Genomic DNA, 16,051 nt, shown 5'->3' on the forward strand with positions numbered 1-16,051 from the left:
TTCGAGGCCAGCCTGGTCTACAAACTGAGTTCCAGGACATCCAGGACTACACAGAGAAACCCTGTCTGGAGGAACAGGGAGAGAGAAGAAGGCTTATGGGGCTTGCAGGGAGTGGGGACCCAGAAAAGGGGAAATCATTTGAAATGTAAATAAAGAATACATCGAATAAAAAAAAGAAAGAAAAAAATAAGTGCCCAAAAGATCAACTCTGAAGCTAAAGTCAGAGGTGTCCTTCTGAAAATGATATTCAAGAGACAGAAGCAGAAGAACCTAAACTGAAGTGGTACCCTAGGATACACACTAGGGCTGTTCTGGGAAAATAAGTTTATTTTAATTGATGTCATTCTTCATAACTAAGTTAATATCTAAAACAAACACAAAAACATTAAATGAAAAAAAATGACACAGGTTGAGCTATTATTAAAAAAAAAAAAAAAAAAAAACAGTTGAGCTATCTGTACCATGGAGCTGGGGATGCTCCACAGCCATCTGTGCACAGGTCCCACCAGAAGAGAGCTGGGCTCCCGGGAGTGCTGGCACAGGCTTACAGGCCCACAGGAAGTACAAGCTCCAGGTAGGAACACAGAAACAACAGAACCATGTAACACCAAAAATAACAAGATGGTGAAAGTCAAGCCCAAGAACCCTACCAACAAAAACCAAGGCTACTTAGCATCATCAGAAGCCAGTTCTCCCAGCACAGCAAGTTCTGGATAACCAAATATACCACAGATCAAGATTTGAATTTAAAATCACATTGCATGATGCTGATAGAGGACTTCAAGACCAACTCACTGATAAGTGGATATTAGCCTAGAAGCTCAGAATACCCAAAATACAATTCAAAGACCACATGAAGCTCAAGAAGAAAGAAGACCAAAGTGTTGCTACATTGATTCTTCTTAGAAGGGGTACAAAATACCCATGGGAAGAAATACAAAGTGTGGAGCAGAGAGTAAAAGAATGGATATCCATAGACTTCCCCACCTGTGGCAGGGGCATCCCATATGCAGTTAACAAACCCAGACACTATTGTGGATGCCAATAAGTGCTTGCTGACAGGAGCCAGATATAACTCTCTTCTGAGAGGCTTTGCCAGTGCCTGACAAATACAGAGGGGGATGCACACACATCCCAACATTGAAATGAGCAAAGGGTTTCAATGGAGGAACTAGCTAAAGGACCCAAGGTGTTGAAAGTGTTTGCAACCCCATAGGATGAACAAAAATACGAACCAACCAGTAAGCCCAGAGTTCTCAGGGACTTAAGCACAAATGAGAGAGTACACATGGAAGAAACGATGACTCCAGACACATGGGTAACAGAGGACAGCCTGAACAGACATCAATGAGAGGAGAGACCCTTGGACCCTTGAAGGCTCATTGCCTCAGAGTACCCCTACCAGGTCAGGGAAGCTGGAGTGGGTGGGTTAGTGAGCAGAGGGAGGGGATGGGATAGAGGTTTTCAGAGGGGCATTGAGCAAAGAGGACATTTGAAATGTAAATAAAGAAGATATTTAAGTAAAATTGAAAAAAAAATAATGGCAAAAAAGCCAGAACACAAAACCTGGGCTCACTCACTCTGCTGCAATCCACGCTGGAAGCCAATGTTTTGACATGGTTCACCTGACAATCTACTCCATCTACCAGCTTCTGGAGGTCATGGAGGAGCCACTCCTATGATGTTTCAGAAAGCAGAATCCTTGAACCAGAACATTGATTACTTGCAGTGAAAATTTGCATGTAATGCTGTTTGGGCAGAACACACACACACAGACACACATACGCTACTAATGCTATGTTTTCCATGCAGACAGGAGGCTAGCATGGCTGTCCTCTCAGAGGCTCTACCAACAGCTAACTGAAATGCAGTTACAGCTAAGCATTGGATTGTAGTAGGGGAACCCTATGGATGAGTTAGGCGAAGGATTAAAGGAACTAAAGGAGATGGCAACTCTAAAAAAAATGACCAGTATCACCTAATCTGGACTTTCAGGGGCCACCAGAGACTAAGCCACCAACCAGTGAGCATACATGAACTTGTCTGATGCCCCAAGAACAAATGAAGTACAGGCATACCTTGTCTGGCCTCAGTGGAAGAGGATGTGCCTAATCCTATAGAGACTTAATGCCCCAGGGAGGGGGAATGCATGGGGAGCACCCTCTCAGAGGCCAAGGAGATGGGGGAGGGCTGAAAAACTGTGAGGGGAGCACTGCAGTGAGGCAGAATTTCAGATGAAAATTAATAAAATAAAAATTGAAAAAAGGAGAATCCAGCCAGGCAGTGGTGCCACACACCTTTAATCCCAGCATTTGGGAGGCAGAGACAGGCAGATTTCAGAGTTTGAGGCCAGCCTGGTCTACAAAGTGAGTTCCAGGACAGCCAGGGCTACACAGAGAAACCCTGTCTCAAAAAACCAGATAAACACACACACACACACACACACACACACACACAGAGAGAGAGAGAGAGAGAGAGAGAGAGAGAGAGAGAGAGAGAGACAGAGACAGAGACAGAGACAGAGAGACAGAGAGAGAGACAGAGAGACAGAGAGACAGAGAGAAACAGAAAGAGAAGCATTTAGGATATTCCAGAACCATTGTTCTAATTGGCTCTGAAGAAGGATTTCCTCGGAGGGAAGTACAAGACTACCACCGACCAAATTGGGAGGAGTGATCACAAGGTCTGTGCTTCTGATTGGAATAACACACAGGAAAGAAGAAAGACATCTTCAGAGTTTTGGGGCTCTGATTCCTGACCACCATACAGGAGCTCTTCTACATGCCCTCCATTTGGTGAACACTCAGACTCTTGACCAGTTAAGGAAAACATCCCTTCCCTGATCAGGTTTATGGCAGAAATCAGTGTAAAAACCAGCACAGGAGTAAATAATAGCTTTGCAGATATTGACATGATACCTTCATTTATGGAAGTCTGAAGTATCAGTAAGCAAAGTACCCTGGTGATGGCTCTTCTTGTCTAGACTACCTGTGGACTCATGTAACATATAAAATGGAGGGATCATCTTTTAAAAGCTTGTTTTGCTTAAATTGAAATAGATAGATCCAGTTCAAACACAGATTCTTAGGGTTGAAAATCACACACCTTTAATCTGAGTCTTCAGGCAGTAAAACAAACACCTTTAATCCAGAAGCTGAGACTGAAGACACATCCTTAATAGGGCCACGCCTTCTACTGGAGGCCTATATAAGCATATGAAGAAGTAGACTTTGTGTCTTTGCCTGCCTGCTCTCATCTTACTAGCGAGCCCATTTCTTCACTGGCATTAGACTCTACTTCAGAATACCAGCATATACTGAAGAAAACCTGAGACTTCAAACCTCGTGGACTAAGTAAGTACTGACTGTAGTCATTGTTATATTAGTTGAATTTATGTTGTTCTCATATATCCTCTTTCTATTTATATAAAGGAATTAATTCTGTATGTTCAATAAACACACACAGATATATACTCAGAGAGAGAGAGAAAGAGAGAGAGAAGACAGAGAGGGGGGAAGAGAGACACAGAGAACCAGAGACAGTTACACAGAGACAGAGAGAAAAACAGCAGAGAGAAAGAATTTAGGAGAAATCTAAAATAAAATCTAAAGAGTATATATAATTGTATGTATCAGGATGAAGAATCAATAAATGCTAGTTCTTCTTTTCAGATCAATGTTAACCTCCAAACTACCGCCAACAGAAATGTCAGGGGACATGGAAGCCAAGGGCTCCACACAGATCAGTGTAAAAAACATCTGCTATGAGTGGACCATTAGCAACTTCTCATTTTGCATGGATGGAATTCAGAAAGAGATTAGAAGCCCAGAGTTCTCATTAGAGGACAATGAGGAAGTGGCATGGTGTTTGAGAGTATACCCAAATGGAGTTGATAAAGAAAGCAAAGATTACCTGTCAGTTGACCTGGGATTGCTCAGCTGTCCCGTGTGCCCAGTTTGGGCAAAGTTTGAGTTCTGGATCATAAATTCCCAAGGAGAGAAATGTCAAAGTAGGAAGAACCCCAGTGTTGTAAGCTTTTGGCAATACCAACACAGGGGATTCAAAGAGTTCATCCTTCGAGATTTCCTCCTCTCCCATCAGCATTTACTTCTCCCTGAAGACCAGCTCACCATCTGCTGCAAGGTGAGCATAGCGGGAGCCATCTTCAGCATGCCTGGACAGAACATGACACCTGCAATCAAGGATCCAAGGCATGTGTTGGCAGATGACCTAGGGAAGCTTTGGGAGAATTCCATCTTCACAGACTGCTCCCTATTGGTGGGTGGCCATGAATTCAGGGCTCACAAGGCCATCCTAGCAGCTCGCTCTCCAGTTTTCAGAGCCATGTTTGAACATGAAATGCAGGAGAGACTAAAAAACCTCGTTGAGATTCATGACTTGGATCCCCAAGTCTTCCAGGAGATGATGGGCTTCATCTACACATGGAAGGCACCAAACCTCAAGAGCTACTCCATGGCCTCTGGTCTGCTGGCAGCTGCTGACAGGTATGGCCTGGACGGCTTGAAGGCCATGTGTGAGGATGCCCTCTGCAGGATCCTCTCTGTGGAGAATGCTGCAAACACTCTCATCCTGGCTGACCTCCACAGCACACAGTGGCTGAAGACTCAGGCCCTGGATTTCATTACAGATTTTGCCTATGAGGTCTCTAAGACCTCAGGGTGGAAGTCATTGGTGGAGTCACATCCCCCCTTGGTGGCTGAAGCCTTCTGCTCCCTGGCTTCTGCACAGTGTCCTTCTTTGGAGCCATGATTTAAATGCCTAAAGTGATCTCAGAAGATGGACAGCTGTGACCTGCACCTCTTCTGCAACAGCAACAACCAGCTTTTTTACCAATGACTTCTGCTTAGACAATGGTATTGAGGGAGCATTTTCACTTTATCAGAGGAATGGCAGCATGGTGGCTCAGGATTTAAAACACCTGCAATATATTATACATACTGAAATGGTAGGTGTGCAATAGGCAGCACTGCAGTCTGGGACACTCTACATGACATCTATGATGTTAATGTTCCTGTTTGAATTTGTCTGATTGTTTGAAAACTGATTCAATTTAGAGCTGGCCCTAGGCAGAGAACAACTGTGTTTCTTTGGAGAAACACTTCTGCCTTGGACTGAACAGAAGAGATGACTGTGGCCATTGGCAAGGAGAAATCAACCATGATTGCTTCCTCATCAGTGAAGGAAAGACAATGAAGAGTTTCTTTTTAAACATTCAAGGTTCAGGGAACTCGGCTTCAAAAGCAATTACTGCTCTCTCAGAGATCTCTTGCTAAGTTCGCTACACACACAGGAGAGTTTTTCACCACCTGAAACTGGTGAATCAGAGATCTGAGGCCCTCCTCTTGTCTCCATGGCCACAAAGAACTCTGTAGACAAAACCTTAACCAAATAAAATACAAGATGAATAAAACTTTTGAAATCAGTCTGTTGTTTCCAGAGATGTTTATTTCAGAGAAGTAACATGTAGACCAAGCAGCCTAGCTCAGCTGTGGATGTTTGAACAGAGCCCTCACTCTCCTACCAATATTAGAAACCCTTGGTCTTTTTCCTTGGAATTTAATGTTGGAAAATGAGAACTCCACCCTCATGCTCTTATGACGACTGAGAAGACTATGCCATAGTAGAGGGAGTCTAATCCTTCTGGGAGAGATGTGTTTGTGGATTAAGGCATGCAAAATCTATTAAATGTTTTGAAAACATCCAAAGGGATTTATTCATTACAGATTTGCAGGCCTGTATACCTGTTGAGGGAGAACCGGCTGGGGAAGGAGCAGAGGTACAAGTCCTTGGTCCAGAACACCAACTAAAACAAACCAGATGATAGATAACCCAGTGAACTGGAGTAAAACACCTGTAAAATACTACTGGTCTTCTTTAAAAAGGGTAAAATATCTTCCAATAATCCTTTAATCTTAATAATCTCCTTAATTAATACCTTATTCACTCATCAGAGAAGCTTCCTCCTGCAGCAGACTGGAACAAATACAGAGATTAACACCCAGACATTATGCAGAGAGAGACAGAGACAGAGACATTGGAGAGACAGAGACAAAGAAAGATCTTCATACACACAACTGTAAATGAGATGTTTCCCTTAAATCCATGCCCTCATAGTTCAGAGAGCCCTAAGGAAGATGATCAGAAGCAGGGAGGGAGACAGGGAATGGAGATTCTCGGGAAGACAATGCCCTTTGAATCCCCTTTAACTCACAGACACTGAGGCAGCAGTCCCATGGCCTCCATGGATCTGTACCAGCTGTCCTTTTCTGATGACAGACAGAAATGTAGAGGATCCATATGGGAAAGGACGTGGGAAAGAACTAGAAGAATTGAGGGAAACACTGCTCACTCAGATTATACAGTATTAATAAAGAATTCATGCTTAATTAAAGAAGGAGGAGGAGGAGCAGATGCCTGGGGAGAAAAAATAGTAGTTTTCCAAAACTTTCAGAATGAGATAAGAAGTGTTTCTAAGTAGATCCCCTCTGGTTATGTTTTAGTGCAATGCCATTAGGGACATTAAATTAAGTGGTAACCAAATATCAGGAAGAGAGAATAAAATAAAATACATAAACGTACCCTTTTTGCTCATATTCTTGGTGTCTTAGTCAGGGTTTCTATTCCTGCACAAACATTATGACCAAGAAGCAAGCTTGGAAGGAAAGGGTTTATTCAGCTTACACTGCTGCATTGCTGTTCATCACAAAAGGAAGTCAGGACTGGAACTCAAACAGGTTAGGAAGCAGGAGCTGATGCAGAGGCCCTGAATAGATGTTCCTTACTGGCTTGCTCCCCCTGGCTTGCGCAGCCTGCTCTCTTATTGAACCCAAGAATACCAGCCCAGTGGTGGTACCACCCAAAAGGGGCCCTCCCCACTTGATCACTAATTGAGAAAATGCCCCACAGCTGGATCTCATGGAGGCACTTCCCCAACTGAAGCTCCTTTCTCTGTGATAACTCCAGTCTGTGTCAAGTTGACACACAAAACCAGCCAGTACACTTGGCTGGTTCTCCCAATTCTGAGCAAAACCTTATCTCCCTCCTGTGGATCTCTATTGCCTCAATCAATGTTTTAGAAAAATGGTTTACTTCATGTTTAGAGTGTTGTTTCTGCATGCCTATCTGCATGTGTGCTACCCACAGAATCCAGAGGAAGGCACTAGATCCCATGAGACTGACAGCTAGACTTTTGTGAGTTGCCCATTGCTACTAGGAATGAAACCTGGTTCTATTGACTGGCAGCCAGAGCACCAAGTGCTCAGTCATCTCCTCAGGCCCTGTCCCATTTGATTCTGATTACACACCTGTGGTTGTCCTCAGCATGAGGTCGAGTTGAAGGGAAACTTGACAAGTGAATTCTGAGGAATCTGGGATACAGAGCTAACAGACCACAATCTCTTCTTTCAGGTTCATCCTCTCAGCATCAGTCTTTGGAATGAGGAATTCAGCCTCTGTCCCTATAGTTTCTCCATCTTCCCACACAGTTGTGTCCACACCATTCCCTGACTATTACTAATATTGAGAAGTTTGGGAGTCCATGAAAATATTTTATTGTCTCCTCTATTGGAAATTTTTGCAGGTTTTTGTATCTGCTGACTAGCTCTATCTTGTGTTATTGGAATTAAGAAAAAATACCATTCTGGCATAATAAATTACATTATACTGTGTAATTTAAAACCATGGAATTTATTCCTACAGTGTGAAGGTCAGGAAGGATCAACACATGCATTTCTTCATAAATGATACCTGCTCTAGGGATATAATGGTAGAAGAGCCAATTGGCAAGGACCTCCTCACTTCCTTTATACTCTTTTACTCTTTATATGGTAGAAGCTCGACAGTCAAGGCAGGCCTCAAAGCCATGGTTAAGCAGGACTTTCTCAATCTCCAAATCCTTGCTTGATCAGAAACATGTTGGGATTCCTGGATTGAATTTTTGTATGAGAGTACTTTCCTATTCCTAAGGATTAGCATATGACCAAATCACCTTACAGAGGCCCTGCTTTTCTTTCTTTTTTATTGAAAATGAGTTTTCCACACAAAATATTCAGATTACAATTTGCCTTTCCCCATCTCCTTCCAGTCCCTCCCCATCTCGCTACTCACTGTACTGCTCAGGTCTCACTCCTTCCAGTTAGATGACAAGCAGAAAAACAAAACCAGGATGAAAAACAAAGAAAACACACATGAAACTTACATGCACTTACACACAAATGCATAAAGTCAATAAAACACAAAATCATGAACCAAAACATAAAAGCAAAAGTGTAGAAAAATGACTAAACAAAGCATATGAGAGAAATTAAAAAGTACAATTCAGCATTTGTGTAGGCCATCAACTCCTTGAGAGCTGGCCTACTCTTAAATATTCTTTGTATAACCAGAGTAAATCTGCTGGAAAAATAATTTTTCATTTCCAGGCAGTTATGAGTTAGAGAGAACATCTCACTCAGGGATAGGAGATAGTATAAAATTCCCCGATTCAGCTCCGGCACCTCCTCTAGACCCATGCAGAGACATATGTCTACCCTCATGTTAATACAAATAACAATATTTGACTTCTTCCTTTCTAATTTGTATACCCTTGATCTGCTTCAGTGGTCTTATTGCTCAAAGACATCAAGTGCCCTATTTAATAGGTATATATACAGAGGAGACCACCTTACCTTGTCTGGATTTTAGTGGAATTTTTCAAGTTTCTCTCCATTTAAGTTGATGTTGGTTGGCTATGGGCTTGCTCTAAACTGCCTTTTTTATATTCAGTTACATCCCTGTCTCTTGGGACTTTTGTCAAGAAGGATGTTGGATTTTGTCAAAGGCTTTTTCTGCATCTAATGTGATGATTGTGAGGCTGCTGTCTCTCAGTTTGTTCACCTGGTAGATTGAAGATCTAGTGCAGAAGTTCCTGTGCCAGCTGTACCAGCTACTCCTATACCAAGCAAGGTGGAGAACACCACAACAGGTGCAGCAACCCTTTTCACCTGGTGATCTACAGAGTCTAATTCATTGGGAATGCTTTCCCCTGTGTGGGAGGTTATTGGGGTAACTACTGTGCCAGGATACCAATATCAGATGATACATTTACAACTAGGGAATGTCTGCAAGGGGTAAGTCCTGATGCACAAGCCCACCTATCATCCTCTGGAAGCAAGAGGCACTCATATTCTTAATTGGTAGGAGTTACAATGAAATTGCAGAGATGTGAACGTTCTGAGGGTATCTGATTCCCATTACAATGGCTTTCTTCTGTTACTGAAGGGTGAGCTTACCTCTCTCTGAATGCTGCCATGTACACTGAGTACTTTCTGTAGTCTATGAATAGTTTCCAGGGAGAGCTGTTCTATCATAGTAGGTGGGCTAGGCATTTAAGCATAACCAACAGTCCTATGTCAAATCAGGACAGGAGGAGTCAATTATCTGGAACAAGCTTTCATAAATGCAGGGGTCATGATTGTGGAGTGGGTTGTTGAGACAGGAAGCGAGTAAACTTAGTGACACTTATGTTAGGGTAGGTGTGGTCATAGGCAGAGGCTAGGGCCTGAAGTCCAGCCTTGCAAGGACTTTATTGGGCCCAATAGCCAGCCAGAACCTGTCTAACAACTTGTTGGATAGAGAAGAGAGTATTTCTATTGCTTACCCTGGAATCTGTATGCATACGTAACTCCTTTTTTTGTACATGCTCTACATCCCCAAATATAGCCTGAATCCCATCCAGTGGCCTGTTTTCTTCTTTCAGTGAAGCTGAGTGTCAGGTGGCTATAAGGTGAATATGCATGAGAGAAGCGTGAAGGTTTTTCTTCTTTTTTTTCTTTTCTTTCATTGGATATTTTCTTTACTTACATTTCAAATGTTATCCACTTTCCAGTCTCCCCTCCGAAAACCCCCTATTCCATTCCCCTCCCCCTACCTCTATGAGAGTGCTCCCCTACCCATGCACCTACTCCTGCCTTCCTGACCAGGCATTCCCCTCTACTGGAGCATAAAACCCCCACAAGACCAAGAGCCACTTCTCCCAATGATTTCCAACAAGGCCATTCTAAGCTACATATGCAGCCAGAGCCATGGGTCCCTCCATTTGTATTCTTTTGTTGGTAGCCCAACTAGCTTGATGAAATCAGATTTTAGTGAGAGTCCCAGTAGAACCTGTGCTTTCATAACCCCACTGTGCACAGTAGTAGTCCGAAGCTCCTTCACAGACTCTCTGATGGACCTGATGCTCTGGGTGCATGTAAAAATATTGTTTTGACAGGTATTTTCTCACAGAGGGGTCTAACTGGTGATACAACAAATCTTCCAGGTCAAACTATAAAAATGGGAAGCAAGTTTCAGGTGGGGGCCATGTGGCTGGCCTGATGGATGAGATTGTTTGGTCAAGGTTAACAATTATCCAAGTGAACATAAGAGCCTGATGAAGACGGTCTGTGATGGTTGTAAGATGTCAGCATAAAGGGAGCAGAATTAGGAATATTGAAGTAACAACTTCAGCAGATCAGCTGAGCGTGGCATGACTTTCCATTGTTCTAGTGCTAATTCCTTGGGAACTTCCTCTCACTCCAGGCAGGCTGAACATGGGAGCAGTGTATCCATGCCTGGATTCTATTCACTTTAACAGCTGAACAGCTATAGGAAGATGGGTGAGAAGGTCTTGTGATCCACTTGTTTGGTGCTTTACAGGACAGAAAAAAAAAACACATCAAATTTCCCACTATAAATCTTGGAATAGGATTGGGGAAATAGTAAGTGGGAAAGCAAAGGACAAGTTTTAATTCTGCCCTTACCCTTCTGTTACCATGGAAAGAGTGACACTTGTGTTAGCAGGGGTGCAAGCTGTACTTAAAGCCTGGGGCAGAGCATAGAGTTGGGTAGGGAGGCTAGAAGGGAAAGATCTGTGGCATCCACAAGATATAAAAAGAATGGTCAGTGAAGACTCCCACAGGTGGTGCAGTACAGAGGTTAATTGAGATTGTGGAATTAGGTGTGGTAGAACTTTAGTACAAGAAGTTCTGTAAGAAGTCTAGCTGGTATGAAGGCAGGCATGGCCTGGAGCCATGCTTCTCAAACTGTGGCTCCCTCATCCTCTGTGGTGGAGTATTGACCATTTCATGGGGGTTGGATATCAGATATCCTCTATATCAGATCTTTATAGTATAATTCATACGGGAGCCACACTACAGTAATGAAGTAGCCAACAAGTTATTTAATGGTTCTGGTTGACCACAACAGGAAGAACGGTATTAAGGGGGCACAACACTGAGAAGATGAGAAACTACTGGCCTAGGGAATATGAATACATAATGAATAAATCTCTTTGAATGTTTTCAAAATTAATAAAAGATTTTTGCATGCTTTGACCAACAAACACTTCTCTCCCAGGAGGAGGAGACTTCCTCCACACTGGTCTACACTTCTTAGTCATCATAAGAGCATGATGATGGAGCTTTTACCTAATGTAGATGCCAAGAAAAGACAATGGGTTTGTAATTCTGGTAATATAGTCTCCACGAATATCCACACCTGATCAGGGCTGATTGGACTATATGTGACTTCTCTGAACCTAAACATCTCTGGAATCCACAGACTGATTTCAAATGTTTTATTCATATTATATTTTATTGGGTTACGATTTTGTTTACAGAGTTGTTTGTGGCCATGAAGACCAGAGAAGGGCCTCAGATCCTCTGAATGACCAGTTACAGTTGGTTGAAAACTCTCCTGGGTGTGCTGGGAACTGAACCACAGTTCTCTGACAGAGCAGTAATTCCTTTTGCAGCTGAGTTCCCACAAACTGAACCTTTAAAAAGTCTTCATTGTCATTTAAGTCTCAGATAAATAAATATTCATGTTTGATATCTCCCTTTCTTTGGGCCCTGGTCATTTGTTCTGTTTGGATCAGTCCATACAGTTTCCCCCAATGAAATTCCTTTGGGCTGTGCTTATTTATGGTCAGCACCTACCTTGAATCCCAGTTTCCATCATGTCAGACAAAAACAAACAAGAACTTCAACAGGGCAGATATCATCTAGATTGTGTGAGACTCCTGTTCTGCCATTCACACCTGCAATTTTAACATAGTAGAGCTGTTTTAAATCCTGAGCCACCATGCTGCTTTCTTGAAGATGCAGTGTAAATGCTCCAGCAATACTGTACTCTAACCAGAAGTAATTGGTAACTATATTGGGTGCTGCCATTGGAAGACAGGTGATGGTCATATCTGACTAGCTCCTAAAATCTCTTTATGCCTTTGAGTGAGGGCTCAAAGAAAACATTCTGTGCAGAATCCAGGGAGTGGAAGGCTTCAGCCGCCAAATAGGGATGTGACTCCAACATTGCCTTCCACTCTGAGTTCTCAGAGACTTCAGAGAAATGAAGTGCAATGAAATCCAGGGCCTGAGTCTTCAGCCACTGTGTGCTGTGGAGGTCAGCCAGGATGAGAGTGTCTGCAGCTTTCTCCACAGAGAGTATCCTGAAGAGGGCATCCTCACACATGACCTTCAAGTCCTCCAGGCCATACTTGTCAGCAGCTGCCAGCACACCAGTGGCCATGGAGTTGCTGTTGAGGTGTGGTGTTTTTCCCCTGAGTAGATGAAGTACATCATCTGGAAGACCTGAGGGTCCAGTCATGGATCTCAACAATGTTCTTTAGGCTCTCCTGCATTTCATGTTCAAACATGGCTCTGAAAACTGGAGAACAAGCTGCTAGGATGGCGTGGTGAGCCCTGAATACATGGCCACCTACCAATAGGGTTCAGTCTTTGAAGAGAGATTTCTCCCACAGCTTTGCTAGGTCATCTCTCAACATCTGTCTTGGCTCCTTGATTGCAGGTGTCATGATCTGTCCAGGCATGCAAAGATGGCTCCTATTATGCTCACCTTGCAGCAGAGGCTGAGCTGGTCTTCAGGGACAAGCCATTGCTGATGGGAGAGGAGGAAACCTAGAAGGATGAACTTTTTGAATCCCCACTTTTTGTATTGCTGAAAGCTTACGACATTGGGGTTCTTCATACTTTGGCATTTCTCTCCTTGGGAATTTATGATCCAGAATTTGAACTTTGCCCAAACTGGGCTCTCTGGACAGCTGAGCAACCCCAGGTAAACTGACAGGTAATCTTTGCTTTCTTCATCAACCCCGTTTGGGTGTACTCTCAAACACCATGCTATTTCTTCATTGGCCTCTAATGAGAACACTGGGCTTGAAATCCTTTTCTGAATTCCCCGCATGCAAAATGAGAAGTTGCTTATAGTCCACTCATAGCAGATTTTTTTTTTTACACTGATCTGTGTGGAGCCCCAGCTCTTTGTCTCCATGTCCCCTGACATTTCTGCTGGAGGTAGTTTGAAGGTTAATCTTGACCTGAGAGAACACCAGAGGTTATTTACTCTTCATCCTATTGAACACGATTATAGGTATACTTTGGATTTTAGTTTCAATTTCCCTAAGTTCTCTCTCTCTCTCTCTCTCTCTCTCTCTCTCTCTCTCTCTCTCTCTCCTCTCTCTCTCTGTCTATCTCTCTGTCTCTCTCTCTCTCTCTCTCTCTCCCTCTCCGTCTCCCTCTCCGTCTCCCTTTTCCTCTCTCTCCCTCTCTCTCCGTCTCTCCCTCTCTTTTCCTCTCTCTCTCCCTTTCCCTTTACCTCCCTCTCTCTCCCTCTCTCTCCCTCTCTTTGCCTATCTCCCTCCCCCTCTCCCTCTCCCTCCATCTCTCCCTCTTTCCCTCTTCCCCCCCTCTCTCTTTCCCCCAAACACTGGAATTTCTATGTGTGTGTATGTGTTTGAGTTTCGTGACTCTTAGGTCAGTGGCCACTAGTTGAGCTATTCTATCCACCTCTGGATAGGAAAGTCTGTAAAACTTTATATATTCTCATCTCAAGTGTGTTGTATTTTCAGGGTCCTATAGAGAATGTACAGAATGAATTCCTTTATGTAAATAGACAGAGAATATAGAAGAATAACATACAGGCTGAGGTCTAGCTAATATAACAATGACTACAGTCAGTATTTACTTATTCCACAAGGTGTGAAGTCTCAGGTGTTCTTCAGTATATACTGGAATTCTTAAGAAGAAGGGTCTAATGCCAGTGAAGGAATGGGCTTGCTATTTAGATGAGAGCAGGAAGCCAAAGAAAAAAGCTTCCTTCTTCTTTATGCTTATTGTGGGCCTCCAGTAGAAGGTGTGGCCTAGTTAAGGGAGTGTCTTCTAGTCTGAAGATCTGGATTAAAGGTGTGTGTTTTTCTGCCTCAAGACTCAGATTAAAGGTGTATGTTTTTCTCAGATTAAATGTGTATGTTTTTTCTGACAAGAAGAATCTGCATTTGAACTGAATCTACCTACTTCAACTTAAGAAAAAAAATTCGCAGGGCACTGGGGGCACACGCCTTTAATCCCAATATTTGGGAGGCAGAGGCAGGCAGATTTCTGAGTTCAAGGCCAGCCTTGTCTACAAAGTGAGTTCCAGGACAGCCATGGCTACACAGAGAAACACTGTCTTGAAAAAAAGCAAAAGAAAAAAATTTAAAAGGCATGCCTTCCACTTTAGTATGTCCACAAGTAGTGCAGACTAGAACAATAACCATCAACAATATACTTTGCTTACTAGGGACAATCTTGCATAAATAAAGAGATGATGTAAATCTCTGCACAGATACGATTTACCCATGCACTGGTCTTACAAATGCTATCATAAACATGATCAGGGAAGGGGTGCTTTCCTTAACTGCTCAGGAGTCTGAGTGTTCACAAAATGTAAAGCATGTGGAAGAGCTCCTGTATGGTGGGCAGGATCAGAGCCCCAAACCTCTGAAGATGGCTCTATTCTTTCCTGTGTTTTATTCCATTTACACTTTGTACTTCCCCTCAGGGTCTTCAGGGCCCCCTTACCTCCTTCCTCTGAAACTATCTGTTTTAGGCATCTCCTACATTCTTCTGATTTTTCCTTGACTGCCAACAGACTTTTTGATGGGTCTGGAGTCTGTTGCTTCTGGCCACTTAACTTTTTTCTCTTTTGTAGTCCTCTTTTATTAAATACTCTCTCTGCCACTATCACTAAATCTCTCAAACACCTTTCCCTAACCTCTAGACCCTCTGCAGGTTTTTTAAATATGCTGCCTAATTAATAAAAGCTAGATCAAAAGCTGTCTTTGCTTCTGCTTTCTGTGGGGGTGTGTTTTAATTACAAATTCCACATTATTCATTGATACAATTTAGCTAACAAGAATAGTTATCCAGCATCAGAAACTTGAACACCAAAAACTAAGACTAGAGAACACAGATATTCCTGATGTATGGTCAGATTTTTGAAATTCAGACTCCATTTTTAAAAAATCTGTTCAAATTAATATCCTGGCACCTAGCATTAGTTTCCAAGATGCCCCTCAACAAAACCTGAGCCTAGCTTCACTCTCTAAGCCAATCTCTAATAAGACCAGCATCTTCAATTGGCACCCTCAACAAGACCAGGTTATTCCAACAACACACCTGCAACCCCAGATTACAAAACCACCACCTGCCTAATGACCATCAATGCAGAGGGGAACAGAAATTAAGTTTATGTTAGCCAGGTGGTGGTGGAGCATGCCTTTAACCACAGCATTTGTGAGAAGGAGACAAGCAGATTTCTGAGTTCGAGGCCAGCCTGGTCTACAAACTGAGTTCCAGGACATCCAGGACTACACAGAGAAACCCTGTCTGGAGGAACAGGGAGAGAGAAGAAGGCTTATGGGGCTTGCAGGGAGTGGGGACCCAGAAAAGGGGAAATCATTTGAAATGTAAATAAAGAATACATCGAATAAAAAAAAGAAAGAAAAAAATAAGTGCCCAAAAGATCAACTCTGAAGCTAAAGTCAGAGGTGTCCTTCTGAAAATGATATTCAAGAGACAGAAGCAGAAGAACCTAAACTGAAGTGGTACCCTAGGATACACACTAGGGCTGTTCTGGGAAAATAAGTTTATTTTAATTGATGTCATTCTTCATAACTAAGTTAATATCTAAAACAAACACAAAAACATTAAATGAAAAAAAATGACACAGGTTGAGC

The 16,051-nt window shown here is 42.8% G+C and overlaps 1 protein-coding gene and 1 pseudogene across 1 annotated transcript; one reads left to right on the plus strand and one right to left on the minus strand.

Moving 5' to 3' along the window:
- The first annotated feature begins 3,705 nt into the window (after positions 1-3,705).
- LOC127682239 (TD and POZ domain-containing protein 1-like) lies at positions 3,706-4,770 on the plus strand. Its single transcript, XM_052178623.1, has one exon. It carries the CDS (start codon positions 3,706-3,708, stop codon positions 4,768-4,770), a length of 1,065 nt encoding a protein of 354 aa, XP_052034583.1.
- Positions 4,771-12,237: 7,467 nt separating this feature from the next.
- Positions 12,238-13,338, minus strand: LOC127682241 (TD and POZ domain-containing protein 2-like; annotated as a pseudogene).
- Between the last annotated feature and the right edge of the window lie 2,713 nt (positions 13,339-16,051).

This window comes from Apodemus sylvaticus, chromosome 4, assembly GCF_947179515.1.
Source record: "Apodemus sylvaticus chromosome 4, mApoSyl1.1, whole genome shotgun sequence".
In the NCBI taxonomy this organism is placed as follows: Eukaryota; Metazoa; Chordata; class Mammalia; order Rodentia; family Muridae; genus Apodemus; species Apodemus sylvaticus.